The 22,862-nt window shown below is 47.2% G+C and overlaps 3 protein-coding genes across 6 annotated transcripts; all 3 read left to right on the plus strand.

Moving 5' to 3' along the window:
* On the plus strand, positions 1 to 5,118 carry LOC109772388 (uncharacterized). 4 transcript variants are annotated; one of them, XR_012188155.1, is made up of 4 exons: positions 1 to 229; positions 1,559 to 1,762; positions 2,411 to 2,500; positions 2,954 to 3,234. XR_012188155.1 is itself a non-coding variant. In XM_040392934.3 (3 exons), the coding sequence occupies exon 1, from the start codon at positions 337 to 339 to the stop codon at positions 1,309 to 1,311; it is 975 nt and encodes a 324-aa protein (XP_040248868.1). In that variant the 5' UTR covers positions 236 to 336; the 3' UTR covers positions 1,312 to 1,762; positions 2,411 to 2,500; positions 4,497 to 5,118. The 4 variants fall into 4 exon arrangements, 2 of the variants coding, with proteins under 2 accessions (XP_040248868.1, XP_040248867.1); XR_012188156.1 differs by lacking the exon at positions 1,559 to 1,762 and having other exon boundaries at positions 16 to 229; XM_040392934.3 differs by lacking the exons at positions 1 to 229; positions 2,954 to 3,234 and adding an exon at positions 4,497 to 5,118 and having other exon boundaries at positions 236 to 1,762.
* Positions 5,119 to 8,129: 3,011 nt separating this feature from the next.
* LOC109772389 (pathogenesis-related protein PRB1-3) lies at positions 8,130 to 9,124 on the plus strand. The gene has a single exon (XM_020331074.4). It carries the CDS (start codon positions 8,258 to 8,260, stop codon positions 8,897 to 8,899), a length of 642 nt encoding a protein of 213 aa, XP_020186663.1. The 5' UTR covers positions 8,130 to 8,257; the 3' UTR covers positions 8,900 to 9,124.
* A 10,249-nt stretch (positions 9,125 to 19,373) lies between these two features.
* On the plus strand, positions 19,374 to 20,797 carry LOC109772383 (anthranilate O-methyltransferase 1-like). Its single transcript, XM_020331070.4, has 3 exons — positions 19,374 to 19,767; positions 19,972 to 20,244; positions 20,325 to 20,797. The coding sequence occupies exons 1-3, from the start codon at positions 19,435 to 19,437 to the stop codon at positions 20,682 to 20,684; spliced, it is 966 nt and encodes a 321-aa protein (XP_020186659.2). The 5' UTR covers positions 19,374 to 19,434; the 3' UTR covers positions 20,685 to 20,797.
* Positions 20,798 to 22,862: the final 2,065 nt, after the last annotated feature.

Consider the following 22,862-nt stretch of genomic DNA (forward strand, 5'->3'; position numbering starts at 1 on the left):
AAAGCTTTACCTGGCGCGTGAGTGCCCACTAGACGCGTCCCCCTTTTAATCGCGTGCCGGGCCGAAATTCCCTGCCCGTGGGCCGGTCCGCACGGCACGGCTTATGAGGACCCAAATCCATCCAAGAGCTCGAGAAGTAATTAAAAAAAAGAACTTCTGCTCGTCTTCTCGGCGGCTGCAACAGCGACCATCGGCCGGCGCCTCTCCGAATCGCCGGCCATCGATTCAGGCGAGCTTCCCGTTCCCTCCCTTCACTGCAAGCCCAAGTTTGCCGCTTCTATTTCCCAGTTCGTTTCTTGACACTCTCTCTATATTCACGGTCCAACCCTAGCTCAGATGAGCCGCCGCCGTCACCCGCCGTCGCTAGCGCCGGCGGCCCCACTGGACGACGAGGACCTCCTCCGCCTCCATCAGCAGCCATCCTCCCTCGCCCGCGCCTCCTCGGTCTGCACGCGCTGGCGCGGCATCCTCTCCGACCCCCAATTCCTCAAACGCTTCCGCAAACACCATGGAAAACCTCTGCTCCTCGGCTTCTTCGCGGGGCCTGTTTTCAGAGACCACGTCTTCACTCCCGTCCCGGACTCGCCCGACCGCATCCTTGTCGCACGCTTCTCCATGACCATGCCACAGAGCCACAACCCCTTCGACCGCTGGGACTTGGTCGGCTGCCGCCACGGCCTCGCCGTCCTGATCAACAAGTGCCGGAAGGAGGTTGTCGTATCGGATCCCCTAACCGGCCGGCAGCAGTGCGTGCGTTTTCCACCGGGGCTCTGCGACGCCCTATGGGGGATTTTTTGTGACTGGCACGGAGCGGTGCTGTGCGCTGACGGCGAAGATGGGCATGTGCATGGCGATTGCCTATCGAGCCCGTTCAAATTGATCTTGATACGCAACGAAGACATGCGGACATTCGGCTCTCTCTACGACTCGGTGTCTCGTGTTTGGGGAAATATTTTCTCGGCGACTACAAATAGTATTTGTAGTATAAGGTCCAGCATTCTTGCCGGGAATGCACTTTGCTGGTTGATTTCGGGAGGTGCTGTCCTTGTGTTTGATTTGGAAATGCAGAACCTTAGCGTGATCGAGAAGCCAGCAGAAAACCATGTTATCACTAGCTGGTGTTTGCAGCTAGTATGGATGGAGGATGGCGGACTTGGCCTCGCTGTTTTGTCGGAGCTGACTGTCCAATTATGGGTGAGGAAATCTAACCATGATGGTTTTGTCGGATGGGTGTTGCTGCAGAAAACCATTCCACTGGAGGGGATGTTTAAACGGAGAATGTGTAGTGACCGCACTCTTTGTGGGGTATGATGAGGACACAAATGTGATTGTTCTGACTACCATGATTGGCAACTTCATGCTCCAACTTGACTCGATGCAGCTCAAACATATTGTTGAAAGAAACAACATATGTTTCGACACCTTTTGGCCCTGTTTGGTTCGGCTATGGATTTCTAAAAGCAGATGTGAAAAATCTGATGTGGAAAAACAGCTGTGGAAAATCTGATATGAAAAGGATGTAGGTCATTTGGCAAACCAACTGATACAACTTTTTCAGATTTTGGCCCACAGCGGAATCAGATTTTGGAAAGCACGTCCTGGCCTGCTTCCGCTTTTGGTTCAGATTTTGACAGCGGATTTTTGGGATCGGATTCTGCTGGGTTCGCCCTTTGGTTCAGATTCTGCTGCGCGGTAGCGGAATCCGTCGATAAAAGCTGAACCAAACAGGGCCTTTATCCCTACACGAATTTCTACACTGCAGGTAAAATACCTACCTATCTACATTTCAAAAGCAAAAAAGGGGTCCATTTACTTTATTTTGCTGGCCTTCATTTGAGTTACTTTTGGTACTTGATTGCTGAAATATTGTTCATGTGATTAAGGATCAACAAGATACATATATAAAGAATACATTGAGTTATTTGTTTCTTTGTAGGCCCGGCGATCTCACAGTGAAGTAATTTCTTATTATTACTTGGCCCATTAAAGTTAGAACAGGAATATAGTTATTGCTTTGTCGCCTGGCCATTGCTAAATGCTAACTTATGGTTCTGTCCTTGTATTGTTTTTTCATCTGGAAACTGGCAGTAATATCGGTAGTGTGTGTGCTTAAGGATTGATTGCAGATATTTACGAACAGTTCTTCACTAACACATCTTCTCTGAACATGAAAATTTCCATATCATGTCCTTCGTTACTTGGTAATGATTATTATCCTTATTCCTTGCATTTGGGGATATATGTGGCTTCATTTACACATTTCTTTCCTTGTCAGAAAAAATAGCCTTTTGCCGTCAAGTTACATTATTACATCTTAGTATATTACACGGAAAACATAACTGTTTGCAGATGTGACATATATACTATTGATTCAGCTTTTCCATTGGTTTATTGGATTCTTTTGCTTTAGGTAGGAGAATTGCTGGTGGAGATGGTGGAGCTGAAAATGCAAACACATGAGATCTGCTAATGTGCCTAATGTGCTATGTTGGTTGAACAGGTGGTGTAAATTTATCTTTTCTCCATAAAACTTAGATGCCGGAGTTTCTTGCTTTCTACTCCATGAGCCTCTCATGTGCACATTATACAGAAAATATATTGAATGGCTTGATAATCTAGAAAGTTCAGTATTTGCCTCTGATGGAGGCATTGAGTCAACACTAGTGGTTGCCTCGAGAACATGTCAACAGTAGAAGTTGATGGCCCGTAGCGTAAACTACGAACTAAATGTTATACTATTGCTAGGATGATAGCCAGTTTTGGGATGATTCATGTTTGCATATTGTTGTATGACCTCCATAGTGTGGGTTGATGCTTATTATTGCTGTAATCATGCAAAATTATGAGATATACCCTTTTTTCCACTCTACATGTATGAGATATAACTTGACCTGCTTCTTCGTGGGTGAGTTGTATAAATTGGTTTTGACAGATGGCATTTGTTGTTCTGCAGGTATTTGGAGTTTTCTTCGGTTTGTTGAGGCGCAGAAATGCGGAGATGGCTCTTTTGCTGTATGCCCTTCCGCTTTTGTGTGTTGTGGCTGCTATTGTGGCCGGCACTGACGTTGACAATATATGGAGCAGTATGTAGGTTCTTCCGCTTTGTATGATGCGTCCTGTGAAGTGGACTTGTAGGATTTAGTATGTAATTCGCTAACTTCTCTGAATTACAACTATCTACTAATATTTTCAGGGACTATTAATCCGGTTGCATGCCTAGATAGTGTTTGTGGAGTTGCTTCTGTTAGTGCCTGGATCTGTCAGTGTATTAACACCTTGTGGTTCATTTGCTTTATGTCTCAATAACGCGGGCCTTTATATTTTTGGAATGCATAACATTGCATTTAACTGGTCGAAAGAGCTAAATCACTCTCCACTAAAGATGAGGCACATGTCAGTTACCTAAAAAACTGGACTCGTTTATCCTCTTGCTGCCCATTGCTGCAAGGGCTTGAGCAATAGCATCACATTTTCATGGACAGTACAGGACTCTGGAAATTCAAAAAAATGCAGTCTAGCAAAAGCCTTCACGTCTTCAAAAATCACACACGGGGGCGACAAATCAGAGCTTTCAGCTTCCACACCTCACCGGAGGTCTCCATTTTTGCCTATGCACCATCTTCTCTTCTTTGTTTGATTTCGACAGTTTTAGGAACTCTGTTGTCGGGTGTTTGATCGATAATCCACGCTGCTTCTCCTGTTTTTTTTGCCCTACCCCTTCTCTGATTTTTTGGTGTTCATTCCACCGTGTGCACAACAACACTATAATGGTCATCCTCCTTCATGCTGCAGATTTTTTTTTCATCACCTCTCTAGCATTTACTTTGGGGCTAAGGTGCACTCTTTGTTCTTCCAATCCACATTCGCTCCACACTTGCTTCACTAATTACAGTTTGCGCTTGAAAAACAGATGTACAGAGTCTTCAAAATCCCCGCCGCATAGGAAACAGTTTGGATTGATATCCCCCTGTTCGATTGAGTTTGATCTCAGCGGCCAGTGTGCCAACCTCCAAGGGAAGTGCATTATCCTGTTTGGAACAGTTAACTTTCAGATACAGGGCCAAGGTGGAGGCTTTTCAGCAACGCTGGACCTAGAGGGGCACCCAGTGGTTTGCCAGAAAATAATAAAAGAGGGGCACCCAGTGTACTATTAAGGTTTTATATCTTCGGTATAGAGCCTGTAAGCAAATTTCACCAAGAAAAGCCCATTTTTGTCATAGTGCCAATTAAAGTGAGTCTTCAAAATTCACCCCCGTAGGAATCGTTTTTTTCTTCACTGCAACATCTTCCCCGTGGGCGGGCAGACGAGGATGGAGCACATCTCTTTATCAAGTGCAAATATGTAAAAGAAGTTTGGCGACAGTTGGCTATGGAGGAACATAGAGTAAACTTGGAGAAAATCACATCGGTCCATGACATGTTTGATTATCTCTGGGAACTGGAGGAGGGAAGAGGATCATGGTGCTAACCTTTTGGTGGCTATGGTGGAGTAACAGGAATAAATTGAGAGAGGGTGAGCTACCTCTTACTGCAACAGATGTTGTGCAGAGAACAAAGTGTTGTGTCCTTGAATATCAACAGATTTACCTTGCACCACCGAAGAAGATTCCCATGGATGCATGGAGGCCGCCGGAGGGGGACACGATAAAGATCAATTTGGATGGGTCACTCATTCCTGGCGAGGAATATGCGGGCTGGGGGCTGGTAGCGCGGACGGCTGAAGGTCAAATTGTTGCTGCTCGTGCGGGCTGTCAGGACAATGTGCGAGATGTTTTTGCAGCTGAGGCAATTGCCTTGTCCCAGGCCGTTTATCTTGCGGCTGACCTGGGAATGGTACGAGTCAGACGCTTCGGCTTATGCGGCGGTTATTGAGGACACGAAATTTCAGTTGAAAATGTGGTTCTCCTCTCATGTAATATCTGTGTGTCGCCGCTCGGCAAATTGTGTAGCCCATGAACTTGCTAGTCTGGGCCGTTTATGTGTGTCGCACCACTGTATGCAGTGGGACTCAGATGTACCAGCCGTCGTGGCTGATCGTGCTTTGGCTGATATTGGCCAGCACTGTTAAGTTAAAGCTATTGCTTGCCTAAAAAAAACATCTTCCCTCCCAAAGCTTTGTTGTTCCACTAGGTCATTTCCCCACTCTTTTTTGACAGGGCAAATAAGCACAGAAACATTGTTCAGCAAGTTCATGCCCCTCACAGTCACCGGTTTCAAGTTCCTCTTATGAGCAGGGTAGTCACGGATCGCTCCACATGTTTATTCTCTCCCCTGTACCTAAGATGCTCCTCCATGTATAAGAGATGCTAGTGCAAGATAAATCCGTTTGAGCGGCACTTAATATAAGACGGAGGGAATAACATTCAACAAATGCTGTCCGCAAAATACTTTGCTCCAAGGACTCGCACAAGGACTTTGGATTTTGGATCATCCTCCATCCCTGTCGCGCTAGAATTGCCATGTGAAAGCCGTAAATCCCTCTAAGCCCCGGACCTCCATCAGTATTCGGTTTTGTTAAAAAAAATTGTGGGGTCTTCGGTTTTGTTAATGTTCGTGCCAACATAGTATAGCTCCCGGCAGTGGCGGAGCTAGGGGGGGGGGGGGGGGGGGGAGCAAAGAGGAAATATGCAAATGAATGCAGTCTACTAAATTTAAGCCTTCAAAAAAAAATTCCTTCACTAATTAAGCTATGGCGGGGGGGGGGGGGGGGGGGGGGGGGCAGCGGCACCCCCAGTAGTACATGTAGCTCCGCCCCTGGCTCCCGGTGACACTGTTCTAGCTTTATGTTTTTAGAATGCCCTGTTCTAGCTTCATGACCCCAAAAGAAAAATCTAGCAACACAACTTTTCACTTCTTGTGCTTTAAAAAAAACATGGTTGTGTGCATAAACTACGAACTAAATGTTATTCTATTGCTAGGATGATAGCCAGTTTTGTCTAATAGTGCTGGGATGATTCATGTTTGCATATTGTTGTCTGACCTCCATAGTGCGAGTTGATGCTTATTATTTCTGTAATCATGCAAAATTATGAGATATACCCTTTTTTCCACTCTACATGTATGAGATATAACTTGATCGGCTTCTTGGTGAGTGAGTTGTATAAATTGGTTTTGACAGATGGCATTTGTTGTTCTGCAGGTATTTGGAGTTTTCTTCGGTTTGTTGATACGCAGAAATGCAGAGATGGCTCTTTGCTGTATGTCCTTCTGCTTTTGTATCCTGTGGCTGCTGATGTGGCCGACACTGACGTTGACAATATACATCTATAGTAGTATGTAGGTTCTTCCGCTCTGTATTTGACATGTCCTGTGAAGTGGACTTGTAGGATTTAGTGCGTAATTCGCTAACTTCTCTGAATTACAACTACCTAATATTTCCTTCTAAAAAAAAAAACAACAACTACCTAATATTTGTCGGTACTACTGTTAGTCCAGTTGCATGCCTAGATAGTGTCTGTGGAGTTGCTTCTGTGAGTTCCTGGATCTCTCGGTGTATTAACACCTTGTGGTTCATTTGCTTCATATCTCAATTACTTGGCCCTCCACTGCATCGCATGCATTCTGGATCTTGGTTGCATTCTTCTGTGCGCCCTTTATATATTTTTTGAAATTAAAAGTTAGAGCAGTCTCTACCCTATGCATTTCAAAACAGTCATAAGCCTGGATGACCAAGATCACTCTAACATGATAGGCTAAGCGCCGCACACTAGCCAAGCCGATGAAATACAAGTAAAAGAAAGAACAGGACAAGGCTAGGATAGTCTTTTATTTATTTTGGAATTTGGAATGCATAACATTGCATTTAACTGGTGGAAAGAGCTAAATCGCTCTCCAGTAAAGACCAGGCACAGGGCAGTTACAAAAAACTGGACTCGTTTATCCTCTTGCTGCCCATTGCTGCAAGGGCATGAGCAGTGGCATCACATGTTCATGGACAGCACAGGACTTTGAAATTCAGAAAAATGCAGTCTAGCAAAAGCCTTGACGCCTTTAGAAATCACACACAGGGGTGACAAATGAGAGATCTCAGCTTCCATACCTTGCTTCAGCACCATAGCATCAGTTTCCAGGAGCGCATGCCCGTTCCCAACTCGCTGACGATCGGAGGTGCAAGTTATTCAGGCAGTCCCGCCGCAGAAAACAGCGCCTCAATGCATGCAAGGGCATCAGCAACGCTGGAATTAGAGGGGCGGGTACCCCGTGGTTTGCCAAAAAAAACACTTTCTTAAAATGTTCACCAAAACCGAACGAGCCGGCGGTTGGTATGCACCGCTGCCATTTCCAGCGGCGGCCCCGGAGCGCTGGCGGTGAAGACACGTACCACAACCGAGCGAGATTCGTCGGCGGCCCCGGAACGCAGGCGGAGGAGACACGTACACGCTGAACGCCAAGCTCCTGAGGCCCCCATGCACGGAGCGGTTGGTCACGTCACGCCGCGCCGCGCGCACCCACCACACGTCCTCCACACAGTGGCTGCACGGGCATGGCGGGAGCAGCTACGATGCCGGCCTGTGATCGCTGGTGCGCGCTCGTGACGGTGGAAGAGAAGCGTCCTGAAACCGGTTGGTACCGACCATGGTCACGGGTCAAGCTGCGTGCCTCGTCCTGGTAACAGTATCGGAATGTGACCAGTACAAGAAATCATGGAGAAAATGCGTGAATGTGTGAATCTTACAGACGATAGCACATTCGCCGGCGACATGGCAGTTATTCGGTAGTGAGTGCTGATCCACGGATCCACCCACCCGCCGTATGGCGACCCCAGCGGTCAACACTGTACCATAATAAAAGCTCTGTCCGTGGGAATGTAGCAGCACACGGTCACGGAAATTTACACAACGACCTGCATACATGCTATACGTAGGAATGTTTCGCCCTGACAGAATCCATGTCGCCGTCGCCGCGCGATGGAGAACTACCTAGGTACTCCTTGTAAGACGTTTTTTTGGACACTACATCGGTGTAAAAAAACGTTCTATATTATGGGACGGAGGGACTGGTGACCTGCATTAGCACGACCCAAGTTGGAGTAGCACACACGATGACACGACCCAGGTTGATGAAATGCAATTATCGCGCGGCCGCCGCTCTCGCAGTCACGGGCGTGCGCCCAATGCAAAAGACAAACGAATCGCCTGTTGCTCTGTGAGCTCGCTCGCAGTACATATAATTTTCCATCGCTCCATCCAATCCCAGCTCTGCTACACAACACACCCACACACCTCCACTGACCACCACTCGAGACAAGTGAGAAACCATGAAGCCTCTCGCCGCTCTGCTCGTCTCCAGCCTCCACATCCACTGCCTCTGCCTGCTACTCCGGGGAGCACTCGCCACGGCGCCGGCGCCGTCCGCCCACCACCACCCGCAGGCGCCGGCAGCCCACCACGAGTACAACGCCTCCGCGGCGCGGTGCGCGGGCTGCGGCGGCGGGGACACCGGCGCGGCGCTGGGCGGGCTGGGCGCGTGGGCGGAGGCGGCGGAGTTCCTCTACTACCACAACGCGGTGCGGATGGCGCGTTGGGAGCTGCCGCTGGCGTGGTCGCCGCGGCTCGAGTCGTACGCGCGGTCGTGGGCGGCGCAGCGCCGGGGCGACTGCGCGCTGCGGCACTCGTTCCCAGAGGGCCAGTTCGCGCTGGGCGAGAACATCTTCTGGGGCGGCGCGGGCGCCGCGTGGCGGCCCGGGGACGCCGTCAAGGACTGGGCGGCGGAGGGCGTGGACTACTCGTACGCCGCCAACGCGTGCGCGCCGGGCCGGGAGTGCGGCCACTACACGCAGATCGTGTGGCGCCGCACCGCCTACGTCGGCTGCGCGCGCGTCGTTTGCGACGACGGCGGCGTCTTCATGACGTGCAACTACTACCCGCCGGGGAACGTCGTCGGGGAGCGGCCCTACTGACCCGGCCAGCCGGCGAGCTGCGGCGCGAGGTTCTAGGAGCATATACTGTATGACACCGGTCTGTCTGTCAAGGAGATTCTAGGAGAATATTGTAAGCTGATTTGAGAGCAGATCAATGATAGTGTCACCGTCGTGAATGAATTGAGGGTGACAAATAGAGATGGATGTATGTAACTCAATGTCGTTGCTGTGACTGAATGAGCTGAACTTTTTAGACTTGGATCACTGGATTGGAAGTCGTCGTAATCTGCAGGTGGCAGAAGGGAACTGATCTAAACTGTAGCATAACTGAACATTACAGAATGGCAAAAATGTTGCCATAATCAGAAGTTGAGTGAAGCAAGTATTGGCCTTGTAATCTTCATTGCTTGTTTAGACTCTCAAGTTAAGATTGGCCTTGTGATCTTCATTGCTTGCCTATAAGGAGAAATGAACATTGCTTGTTTGGACTCTCCCTCAGTAGAAACATTGCTTGGCGCATGGTTGTTTAAAAACAATACTAGTTCACCACAGCCTAGTAAAAAGATCGTCTGTGATAACTATATGAGCAAGATTACTGTCAATATCAACAGTTGAGTGAAGCTAAGATTGGCCTTGTAATCTTCAGACTCCTCCTCACTATCTCTAGAAACTTATCATCTGCAAATTGTGTTTGTATTTGTGGACCATCACTGCCCGCCTCCCAACCTCTTGTATCTTGAAACAACAGAAAATTGGAGGGTTCTAGGAAATAATGGACAGACACGATACTACTAGAACACAATTGTTATTTACCAACATATGGGCTGCCTGTGCATGTGCATCATCATTCCCTACCTCTTCCCCGAACCATGATCTAGCCCTGTTGATCTATTTTTCTTAGCCCTGTGCTCCTCATCGAGCCAAGTTATTTGTTGTTTTGAATTTTTCGCCCCAACCTTCATTTCCTTTAGGGTACATTAATCAAAAAAGACATTTGGTGGACTCTCATTTGTCCGAACTGTACATGGATACTTGTAATTGCTTGTACATACATTGATTTTTTATTCAGTTTGCTTACCAAGGATGTCAATAGTGTTGTCTACAACATTGTGCATTCTAGAAAGTTGGCTGCTCAATTTGAGAAATTTGTGGGACATAAATCCACAGCGGAGCATTGCATTCATTTTTTCAATCATATTGCTTACCTGGTTGTCCTATATTGTTCCACTACATGCTTCTCGTGTCCATTACTTTAACACATATTATGAAGGTAATGACTTGATATTCATCAAATCAAGATAAGAGCATGACCACACAATGTACCAATTTTATCAAGTTGTCGGCAGCTGCATTCAAGTATTTGCTTCGAAGGGTCAACAGTAACTCTATAGTCTTGGACAATAAGTGTTTTTTTTTAGAAAAGGGGGATGACCCCCGGCCTGTGCATCTGGAAGATGCATGCGGCCGCCAATCATGTTCTCTGGTCCCTTAAATTGGACAACAAGCATTATGAACACCAAGGATAATCAACCTAATAACCGGTCATCAAACTAATCCCACAAGATTATCAAGATAAGGAACATGGACAAACACATCTTACCAACCCCTTACATCTCCCATGCCCAGGGGAATTACTCACGAATGAGAGGTAAATAATAACAAAACACATAGATCAAATAAAAGGAATCATCTCAGTTTTATGGTAGTTTGTCACGAAGATGAATGATTAACCATATTAGGATCTCTAGGTCAAAGTATGAATACAGTTTACGAACCTTAAGCTTATAAGTTGGAATCTTTCTCTAATGGTGGTGTTGTCGGTCATGTAATGGAGGATGTTGGTGTAAGGGAACCGGAATGGATAAGGGTGAAGCGATTCTCCTCTGAATCTCTCTTCATCTGCTTTGGTCTTTGTCTTTGCCTCCCCCGTTGTTCTGTTGTGTGACGCCCGGATAATCAAGCTACAGTAAAACTCTGCTAATGATGCCACGTCACCTCCGTTACTATTTCTAATCCTTCGTTAGTTCAAAACCGATTCAAAAATCAATTCAAAATATAGCAAACAATAAAACTTTTCAAATGTCAAAACTAAAATGTTCTAAAAGTGACAAATAAATCGTAAGTAATTATGGTGGAGAAACCAAGCTTTGACAAAATGTTTAAAGGCTCTAAAACAATTAAAACAATAGTGAAAACAATTAAACAAATGCCTATTGAATTTATAAAATGCTAAAACTATTTTATTATGGGTTAAGGATTAATCTCACAGTAGTTTGTTGATAAATACAAATTTAGGCACTAGTGGTAATTTTTGTAAAACAAGAAAATAAAAGAAACTACAAATAAGAAAAAAAGAAAAGAAAAGGAAAAGAACCCACCCTCCCCGCTGGGCCTCGGCCCAGCTGGCCGTCGACCCACCCTAGCCGGCCCACTCCCCCTCCCCGGTCGGTTCTCTGTTCCCCCGACCCCGTCGCTACAGGAGGCTGGTCGCCGCCGAACCCCCTCGCCGGCGATGAACCCCGCGAGAGAATAAGGCTGCCACGCCCCGACTCCTCGATCCCCTCTCCAATCCCCCTGGCGTCCCCATCCATTTCCCTCGCGCCGCTTTCGCTCTCCAGATCCACCGCGCCACCGCACCACCGCCATGACCGCCGACGCCGACGAGCTCTCCGCCGTCCCCGTCACCTAGGACCGTGCCAGGGCCTTCGCCGCCCTCCGCCTCGTCGCCTTCGACTACGAGCCGAGCCGAGGAGCACCACTACGGCGCCCCTGACCCTACTTCCTCGTCGCCTCGCTGCCCCAACTCGTCGCCATCATCCCGTCTTCGTCCTCGGTGCCCGGAGCTACTCCTCGTCGATTCGCTGCGACCAAGTCGTCCCCGGCCTCGCCGTCCCCTACTCTGCGACCGTTGTGAGCCCCCGCACCTTTCCCCCTTATACTCGCCGGCTCTTTCGTCCTCTAGGGCGTAGGTCCGCCATGACCGCAAGCTCCCTGCCTCCGGCCATGTCGCCGTCGTGGACAGCGCATGACCTGGGCCAAATCGAGCACACAAGTGTGCTCGTGGTGGTCCGTAGACGCCACCTAGCTGCTTCGCTTGCTCGAATTCGAGCCGCAGCACCACACCCGCGCACATCCGAGCTCCGGCCCCCGCTCTGCTTGTCGCCGCCGTTGCCACCAACCACCTCCGGCCAACCCGCGGCCCGCGCCTTGCCTCCCTCCCGTGTGCCTGCTGCTGCTACTGCCTCGCGCCAGGCCCAGTCCCCCTTCCACTGCCGACGACGTCTGCGTGCGCGCCTCGCCGCGCCCGCCGGAGACCGCCCTTGCCCGCACGCCTCCTCGCCCACGCTCACCCCCTACGCATGTGGCCGCGCCCCCAGTCGCCCGCCTCAGCCGGCGGCGCCCACCTCCGCCCGGGCCTGCTCGCGCCCCCTGTGCCGAGCCTTCCCACGGCCAACACCATGGCCGCCGGCGTCGTACTCTACGAGTACGTACGTACGGGCACAGCCACACCAGAGGCCGATTTGGGCCACTGGCACATGGGCCCGACCCCCCTTGTTAATTAGGGAGGCCCTAATTAGTTTAGCCCAAAACCCCCTAATTAAGCTAAGTAAACTTAGTCAAAAACCTGTTAATTAAAATGAGTCAATGACAATTGGGACCCACATACGCTGTTCACATTGGACTAGTCAAAATATTAACTGGGTCAACCCAGCCCCTGGCCCCACATGTTATACAGATGCACACATTGCTGGGTACACTCCTGTGTACCCATAGCAATTTGTCTTTTTATTATTTCGAATTAAATTAAATGCAGAAATCCCAGGATTTGTTTAAATCTTTGAAAAATCATAGAAAATAAACCGTAACTCGGATGAAAAAATTTTATACATGAAAGTTGCTCAGAACGACGAGACGAATCCGGATATGCAGCCCGTTCGTCCGCCACACATTCCTAGCATAGCAAACATGCAACTTTCCCCCTCCGGTCCGTTTGTCCGAAAACGGGAAACACCGGGAATACTTTCCCAGATGTTTCCTCCCTTCGCCAGTATCACCTACCACCGCGTTAGGGCACACCTAGCACCGCGTATTGCCCTATTATGCTTTGTGATGCTTTGATTGCTCTATTATTTATTGTGTTCCCCCTCCGTTACTTCTTTCCGGTAGACCCCGAGACCGCTGTCGATGCCCCTGTGATCGATTACATCGACGACGACCCCTTCTTCTTGCCAGAGCAACCAGGCAAGCCCCCCCCCCCCTTGATCACCAGATATCGCCTATTCTTCTCTATACTGCTTGCATTAGAGTAGTGTAGCATGTTACTGCTTTCCGTTAATCCTATCCTGATGCATAGCCTGTCATTGTTGCTACAGTTGTTACCCTTACCTGCTATCCTACTGCTTAGTATAGGATGCTAGTGTTCCATCAGTGGCCCTACACTCTTGTCCGTCTGCCATGCTATACTACTGGGCTGTGATCACTTCGGGAGGTGATCACGGGTATATACTATATACATTATATACATGACACATGTGGTGACTAAAGTCGGGTCGGCTCGTTGAGTACCCGCAAGTGATCCTGATGAGGGGGTTGAAAGGACAGGTGGCTCCACCCCGGTAGAGGTGGGCCTGGGTTCCTGACGGCCCCCGACTGTTACTTTGTGGCGGAGCGACAGGGCAGGTTGAGACCACCCAGGAGAGAGGTGGGCCTGGCCCTGGTCGGCGTTCGCGGATAAATAACACGCTTAACGAGTTCTGGGTATTTGATCTGAGTCTGGCCATTTGGTCTATACGCACTAACCATCTACGCGGGAGTAGTTATGGGTATCCCGACGTCGTGGTATCAGCCGAAGCTCTTTTGACGTCAGCGACTGAGTGGCGCGCGCCGCATTGGACCGTAAGCTCGCGCTTGTATTAAGGGGGCTAGGTCTGCTTCCGGCCGCGTACGCAACGTGCAGGTGTGCATAGGGCGATGGACCCAGACCCCTGCGCGCATGGGGTTAGACCGGCGTGCTGACCTCTCTGTTGAGCCTAGGTGGGGCTGCGACGTGTTGATCTTACGAGGCCGGGCATGACCCAGAAAAGTGTGTCCGGCCAAATGGGATCGAGCGTGTTGGGTTATGTGGTGCACCCCTGCAGGGAAGTTTATCTATTCGAATAGCCGTGTCCCTCGGTAAAAGGACGACCCGGAGTTGTACCTTGACCTTATGACAGCTAGAACCGGATACTGAATAAAATACACCCTTCCAAGTGCCAGATACAACCCGGTGATCGCTCTCTAACAGGGCGACGAGGAGGGGATCGCCGGGTAGGATTATGCTATGCGATGCTACTTGGAGGACTTCAATCTACTCTCTTCTACATGCTGCAAGATGGAGATGTCCAGAAGCGTAGTCTTCGACAGGACTAGCTATCCCCCTCTTATTCTGGCATTCTGCAGTTCAGTCCACTGATATGCCCCTTTACACATATACCCATGCATATGTAGTATAGCTCCTTGCTTGCGAGTACTTTGGATGAGTACTCACGGTTGCTTCTCTCCCTCTTTTCCCCCTTTCCTTTCTATCTGGTTGTCGCAACCAGATGCTGGAGCCCAGGAGCCAGACGCCACCATCGGCGACGACTCCTACGACACTGGAGGTGCCTACTACTACGTGCAGCCCGCTGACGACGATCAGGAGTAGTTAGGAGGATCCCAGGCAGGAGGCCTGCGCCTCGTTCGATCTGTATCCCAGTTTGTGCTAGCCTTCTTAAGGCAAACTTGTTTAACTTATGTCTGTACTCAGATATTGTTGCTTCCGCTGACTCGTCTGTGATCGAGCACTTGTATTCGAGCCCTCGAGGCCCCTGGCTTGTATTATGATGCTTGTATGACTTATTTTTGTTGTAGAGTTGTGTTGTGATATCTTCCCGTGAGTCCCTGACCTTGATCGTACACATTTGCGTGCATGATTAGTGTACGGTCAAATCGGGGCGTCACATGTTGTGTGCCTCCTAGCTACGGAAGTTGCTGGTTTAGATGAGGGGAAGGCGACGGCTCTTAGTACGACCAACTGTACAAGCAGTCGCGCTCGTATGACGCGTCTTCTTCTCTTATATTGACGCGATATGCAATTTGTTCCAAAGAGAAAATTATCTATTTCCCCCTCAATCACCCAAGTATGGTTTTATATCCTTCTAGAAGTATCTGGTCCTAAAAATCAATCAAGAATAAAAGGTTTCTCTAGTTTCGATAAATATTCGTCTGTGAAGAGGCAAAACCCTCAGTTAAACCAAGCTAAATACCCTCGAAAAATAGTATATAAAATAGAGTCACCACTCTCCTAGGCCTATCTCGATCTGGGAGGAAATTGAGAGTATAAGATAAGAAGATGGCGGCGGCATGCGCGGAGGGAGCCTTTCAGGTAGTTCTTGCCCTCCTCTCACGATGGGCAACCATTGCCTTGAGTCATGGAGCATTGGAGGCATCCGGTGCTTCACATTGTCCCCTTCCCCCTAGATCAGCATCACTGACAAGCTCCATTTGCATTTAAGGATACTATTGGTTTTCAATCTATCATTTTAGTGTATTTGCCTTGAGTCATTCTTTCACCATAACAGTTAAGAATACCATGACTTCAAAAAACAGTCTTTTTAGTGAACCGCAAAAGGAGAGTTGAGAATATTATCAATGTTAGCACAACATGAAAAATCCTATTTCCCGCTCGTTTTGGGACATACTTAGTTTTTTAGGGGCGGGACATACTAACTACTTAGGTATTTTTGAGCGAAACTTACTACTTACTAAGTTTTTTTAGAAATCCCAACGCTTTATTACTCAAACTTCACAATGTTTGGGATACTTAGTAAATCATACAAAACACACACTCATTGCAGTGTTGTTTAGGTAATGGGCCGGCCCATGTATGCACACCTCTCGCCCCTTGTGGTGTTGTTTCCTGGTTTGGGGAAGGTTGTTGGGGAACGTAGTAATTTCAAACATTTCCTACGCACACGCAAGATCATGGTGATGCATAGCAACGAGAGGGGAGAGTGTTGTCCACGTACCCTCGTAGACCGACAGCGGAAGCGTTATCACAACGCGGTTGATGTAGTCGTACGTCTTCACGATCCGACCGATCAAGTACCGAACGCACGGCACCTCCGAGTTCTACACACGTTCAGCTCGATGACGTTCCTCGAACTCCGATCCAGCCGAGTGTTGAGGGAGAGTTTCGTCAGCACGACGGCGTGGTGACGATGATGATGTTCCACCGACGCAGGGCTTCACCTAAGCTCCGCAACGGTATTATCGAGGTGTAATATGGTGGAGAGGGGCACCGCACACGGCTAAGAGATCTCAAGGATCAATTGTTGTGTCTCTGGGGTGCCCCCCTGCCCCCGTATATAAAGGAGCAAGGGAGGAGGAGGCCGGCCCTAGGAGGGGGCGCACCAAGTGTGGAGTCCTACTAGGACTCCCTAGTCCTAGTAGGATTCCACCTCCCATATGGAATAGGAAAAGAGGAAGGGAAAAAGAGAAGGAAGGAAGGGGGCGCCCCCTTTCCCTAGTCCAATTCGGACCTGACAAAGGGGAGGGGTGCGGCCACCCTTGAGGCCCTTTTCCTTCTTTCCCGTATGGCCCAATAAGGCCCAATACGTATTCCCGTAACTCTCCGGTACTCCGAAAAATACCCGAATCACTCGGAACCTTTCCGAAGTCCGAATATAGTCGTCCAATATATCGATCTTTACGTCTCGACCATTTCGAGACTCCTCGTCATGTCCCCGATCTCATCCGGGACTCCGAACTCCTTCGGTACATCAACATACATAAACTCATAATAAAACTGTCATCGTAACTTTAAGCGTGCGGACCCTACGGGTTCGAGAACTATGTAGACATGACCGAGACACGTCTCCGGTCAATAACCAATAGCGGGACCTGGATGCCCATATTGGCTCCCACATATTCTACGAAGATCTTTATCGGTCAGACCGCATAACAACATACGTTGTTCCCTTTGTCACCGGTATGTTACTTGCCCGAGATTTGATCGTCGGTATCTCGATACCTAGTTCAATCTCGTTACCGGCAAGTCTCTTTACTCGTTCCGTAACACATCATCCCGCAACTAACTCATTAGTCACAATGCTTGCAAGGCTTATTGTGATGTGCATTACCGAGTGGGCCCAGAGATACCTCTCCGACAATTGGAGTGACAAATCCTAATCTCGAAATACGCCAACCCAACAAGTACCTTTGGAGACACCTGTAGAGCACCTTTATAATCACCCATTTACGTTGTGACGTTTGGTAGCACACAAAGTGTTCCTCCGGTAAACGGGAGTTGCATAATCTCATAGTCATAGGAACATGTATAAGTCATGAAGAAAGCAATAGCAACATACTAAACGATCGGGTGCTAAGCTAACGGAATGGGTCAAGTCAATCACGTCATTCTCCTAATGAGGTGATCTCGTTAATCAAATGACAACTCATGTCTATGGCTAGGAAACATAACCATCTTTGATTAACGAGCTAGTCAAGTAGAGGCATACTAGTGACACTCTGTTTGTCTATGTATTCACACATGTATTATGTTTCCGGTTAATACAATTCTAGCATGAATAATAAACATTTATCATGATATAAGGAAATAAATAATACTTTATTATTGCCTCTAGGGCATATTTCCTTCAAAGGTTCCACCCGGTTTTGAGAAGGTTCCGACCATTTTCTTCTTCTTTTCATTTATGTGTTTTCTCTCCCATGTTATTGATTCGCAAAAAAAAGGTTATTAAGCTTTTCAGCTTTATTATTTTTTCTCTTTCGGTTTACTTTTGATTTCTTTCATTTTTTGCATTTCCATCTTCAATATTTTCTTTCTCCTTTTATATGTTTTAAATGAATGAACATTTTATAAAGTTTGTGAACATATTTCAAATTAGCAAACATATTTCAAATTTGCGAATATTTTTTAAATTTGCATAAATTTTTAAAATTGTGACAATTTTCAAAGCCATGTTTTAGAAAAAAATGCCAATATGTTTTATTTCAAGAACATTTCCAAAATGCGTGAAGATTTTTGAAATTGTGAATTTTTTTTACAATTCATGAACAAATTTTAAAATTCATGAACATTTTGAAAATCTGTGTTTTTTCACAACCTTTTCAAAACTAACAAAAAACAGATAGCCGTTTTTTTCAGATGAGCCAGCAGCAAAGGAGCGAGCGAGTGGGAGCTTTGTGAGTCATGGGCCAATGCGCATTTTGGCGGCAAGTCGCCACTAAAGGTGCTCCTGTTGCAACACAATCAGATTCACTAATTGGGCCACACCATGAAATCCTAAATGATACGTATTGAGCTGAGAAATGAGAAGGGCCACTGAACCGGATTAGCATGGAATGTGTATAACCAATTCCACTGTCAGCCTAGAAAAAACCAATTCCACTGTCAGCAAGACAGATTTAGGACATGATGTTGCGTTCTAATTAAAGATATGGCCTGGTCAGAGCATCTATTGTCGGACTTAGCAAATCCGACCCATAAATGCCCGCGAACGCACCCAGTCAGTGACCGAACGTGTCTGTTTTGAGCCTCTATTTGTTCGTTCGTACATCCACATTTTTTATTTTCTATCTCATATGTCCGGTCACTTGCATGTGATTGGTGAAGAGAAGAGAAAGAAAGAAAATAAAGAATAAACAAAGAGAAAAAGGTGGTCCCGGTGGGCCGCGTCCTCCGTGGCGGACTGACCGGCCGCGTGCGCGAGCCTTCATATCCTCTCTACATTTATGCTCAATACTGAGAGTTCGCGGATAGCCCGGACGTATAAAAATGATATGAGAGTTCTGATTCCACTCTCTTATTAGGTCACTAACCGGGCACTTCCGCGGACGTTTGAGGAGAATTTAAAATATCCGGATATAGATGCTCTCACACGCGCCATGGGGCGCAACCCGGTCATCGCATGCGCCATGAGCGCAACGCGGCCATCTAGCATGGCTTTCATCCGTTCTGTCCGCGGCTATTATGCAAACAACGCTCAAGTTGCAATCACACAGACAGAACACGAGGGAAAAGGGGAGAGGCAGCCTACCCAAAACGGAATTAATTAGTACATGGGTGGACGAGCACTTACCGTATATGGAATAAGCCTCTGGTCCGAAAACCGACCGCGCGGCCAGGTTCGTGACCGTACACGCACGCATGCATGCAAACAATATTAATGCTCGAATTGCAACCACTCCTGCTCCTCCTCTATATATATATTCAACTGTCCTCTGATCGGGAGCAAAGCAGCGGCCAGGTTTACTGCTTAGTGGCAGTCATGAAGATGGAGCATGACTTCCATATGGCCGAAGGAGAAGACGACAACAGCTACGCCAAGAACTCAAGGCTTCAGGTCTCATACTGTATCTCTTCTCACGTACTATTATCTGCCGTCGCAGTCCTAATTTGATTGCTGGATTCAGCTGCAATTGCTTATAAAGATTTCCCTTCCCGTTTATCTTAGGAAAATGCCTTGGTTGAGACTAAGCCGGCTCTCCGGGAGGCCGTGACACGAGCGTACGCGCCTCTCCTCCATCCAACAATGACCATTGTTGACCTGGGCTGCTCTTCAGGCGGGAACACGCTCCTCTTCGTCTCCAATGTGATCGAAGCGGTCAGTCACCATCTTGAGAAGATCGGTGGCCATCCCGCTGAGCTTCAGTTCTTTCTCAATGATTTACCAAGCAATGACTTCAACCGCGTCTTCCGATCGGTTCAACGGTTCAAGAACTCGATTGGTATGGGTCGTCACAAGGGAGAGGAGATACCTGCTTTCTTCATCACCGGGCTGCCGAGCTCCTACTACACGAGGCTTCTGCCTCGCAGCAGTGTTCATCTCTTTCACTCGTCGTATTGCCTGCATTGGCGCTCTCGGGTACCACCACTAACAAACACACGGCTTATTCATATTTTGATGCTAGAAAAAGGACTGCTTGCATTTTTTTTTACCTTTAATCATCTACATTGCTCCACTTAATAATACGCAAAAGTTGGTCAATAGATGGAGCCAAGTTGACAGCTAAAAATAATGTCTATTTACCTAAGAATTTCTAAAAAAAATGCTACATGTTATACGCAGCTTCCCGATGGATTAGAAGGCAAGAAAAGGCCGTATCTGAACGAAGGAAACATCGACATTGCGATGACTACCCCACCCTCTGTGGTGAAAATGTATCAAGAGCAGTTTCAGAAGGACATGCTGTTGTTCCTCCGGCTGCGATATGAAGAACTATTTGCAGGTGGACAGATGATGCTCACATTTCTAGGGAGGAAACATGGCGACGCCTACAACGGAGGTCTCTGCCGTTTACACGGTCTGCTCTCACGGTCCGTGCAATCTCTTGTTGACGAGGTACGCAAGGATATAGCATATCTGTGGTAATTAACTCAGGATTCGAATCTGTTGCTAAAGCATACTGGTAATGATGACAGGGCCTCGTGGAGAAAGAAAAGCTCGACTCCTTTAATCTACCTTTGTACGGCCCATCGATGGAAGAAGTCAAAGCAGTCGTCGAGCAAAGCCAGCAGTTTCGCATGAATCATATCAAGCTGTTCGAGACCAACTGGGATCCTTACGACGATTCGGAAGGCAATGATGTGCACGACAGTGTCCAAAGTGGCATAAATGTCTCCAAGAGCTTGAGGGCAGTGATGGAGCCCCTGTTTGCAAGCCATTTCGGCGAATCCGTCCTCGACAAGCTCTTCAAGAAATTTGCATACAACGTTGAGGTGCACCTGGAGATGGAGAAGACCAAGTACTCCGTCATTACACTGTCGTTAACAAGGATTTGAGGCATATGTGATCGTTTCATGTTTGCTTGCAATTTATGTATTTACCAACTCCCTTGAAAATAAAATTATGTTTTATCTACATGATGCATCTACGTGGACACCCGGACATGTACTTCCACAACTAAATATTTTCTTTTATTTTTGGATCCGTTTAAAGGTTTAAAGGTTTCTCCTAGATGTCCGAGCACCCCGTTGAGAGGAGGAGGCGGATGCCACAAATGATGATATACTTCTCTCCCACTTAGTTGGTGAGGTCACGGAGGTTGGATGGGGTGAAGCAAGACATGTGTCCAGTATTTGTGACTACACAACGTCTTTGTGTAAATCTAAGTTTCATTCTTCAAAAAAGAAATAAAAAATGCACAAGAAGGCTAAGGTCACAAACCCCACACGGGTTCAAACACGAAAGGCATGTTACGAAATAGCATAGATCTTTTAGACTTGGCTAAACATAAATATGTCGATGATTCTGTGAGGGAACTTGTGTTGGATTTTATGGCGATTTCCATGGCTGGCATATATGAGACTTCCTTCAGTATGTCCTCGAGCATCCGTCGAGTGGTTTCGACTACACATGGCATTGTCTACCGCCGCGTGGAAGGGCTGGAAGAATCTTGCTTGGAATACAGAGGAAGACCATGCATGGACTTGTTAGCTTTTTCGATTGATGAATTTCATATCAAATCTAACCTTCGAAATAGAGCTTACAAATTCACACAAAGCCTGTTGGCAGTCTACGGCCCTGCCTAGAACAAGAATAAATCTGGCTTTCTACGAGAATTGGTTAACCTAGCAAAGGATAACCCTCACCCCATGCTTATTGGGGGGGGGGGGGGGCTTTAAAATCCTGAGGTACCAACGAGAAAAATGACGGCCGCTTTGACACTCACTAGCCTTTTTCATTGAACGTTAATCAACAGTTTGAATTTAAGGAAGACAATATGTCAAGCCGGTAGTACACTTGGGCTAATAATCATTTCCTGCCGACATATAAGAAGCTTGATCAGGTACTCGCAGATAGCGAATGGGAATTAAAATTTCCTATGGTAACCGTGCGTGCACTAGATATCAAGAACTTTTATACCATGCACCCATCATTAATTCTTGATTATAAATCTACTACCCAACCTCTGCTCGCTAACCCTTTCGTTACAACGGGAGGACTTTGCATACATAATTAAGAATGTATGGGAGAGGCCCGCTGTTGGTAGTTCACCAATTTAGAGATTAGATTTTGAAACAAGGACCACAAGGAAATTCCTGTTTGGATGGGTGAAACACACCAATGACTACAAAAAAGAGAAGCAACACCTTGCCACTATTATCGACGACCTCGATAAGATTGGTGCGACTCACACATTGTCTCGACAAAAGATTGATATGGATAGTTCAATCCAATGAAAAATTGCACATCTATTGCAAGAGGAAATTGAATGGTACCAAAGATTCAATGTGGATTTCATTTTGGAGAGGGAGAGGACGATTACTTCCAAATGATCGCCAATGGGCGACACAGGAAGAAATGTATTTTAGTGTCCATCAAGATGAGGGAAGGATGAAAGTATAGGAGGATCTTAATCGATATATCACTAGATACTACAAATCTCTGTTCAGAGCTCCAGACAAAAGGAACTGCACCCTAGATGAGGCCCGAACGGATGATATTCCACAAGTCATGACAAAAAAGAACGATATCCAAATGGAACACGACAAAGCCCCATGCCCCGATGACTTCCACACAGAGTTCTATCCAAACTTCTGGGATGTTATTAAGACTGATCTCATGGAGTTATTCAAGTTTCTTCATGTCGGCCAACTTAACCTATCCAGGCTTAATTTTGAAGAGATTGTTTTGTTCACGAAGAATAAGGAGGAGGATGATCGGATACAAACATATAGACCGATTCGTCTCCTTAATGTCAGCTTCAAAATCTTCATCGAAGTTACTATTAATAGGCTCAACGTGGTTTTTAATCATGTTGTTCGGCCATCTCAAACGACTTTCATGCAAAGAAGGGATATACTCGATGGGATAGTAACTTGCATGATACCGTGCACGAGATGCACCAAAAGAACATGAGTCGAGTAGTATTCAAGATTGACATTGAAAAGGCTTATGATAAAGTCAAATGGTCATTTCTCCAAGAGACACTGAGAATGAAGAGTTTCTTCGAGAAA

This window comes from Aegilops tauschii, chromosome 6, assembly GCF_002575655.3.
Source record: "Aegilops tauschii subsp. strangulata cultivar AL8/78 chromosome 6, Aet v6.0, whole genome shotgun sequence".
NCBI classification, from domain to species: domain Eukaryota; kingdom Viridiplantae; phylum Streptophyta; class Magnoliopsida; order Poales; family Poaceae; genus Aegilops; species Aegilops tauschii.

Coding starts and splice junctions, on each gene's coding strand:
- LOC109772389 (XM_020331074.4), top strand. CDS start 8,258: ATGAAGCCTCTCGCCGCTCTGCTCGTCTCCAGCCTCCACATCCACTGC.
- LOC109772388 (XM_040392934.3), top strand. CDS start 337: ATGAGCCGCCGCCGTCACCCGCCGTCGCTAGCGCCGGCGGCCCCACTG.
- LOC109772383 (XM_020331070.4), top strand. CDS start 19,435: ATGACCATTGTTGACCTGGGCTGCTCTTCAGGCGGGAACACGCTCCTC. Junction 19,768..19,971: donor GCCTGCATTGGCGCTCTCGG/GTACCACCACTA, acceptor TGTTATACGCAG/CTTCCCGATGGATTAGAAGG. Junction 20,245..20,324: donor TGCAATCTCTTGTTGACGAG/GTACGCAAGGAT, acceptor TAATGATGACAG/GGCCTCGTGGAGAAAGAAAA.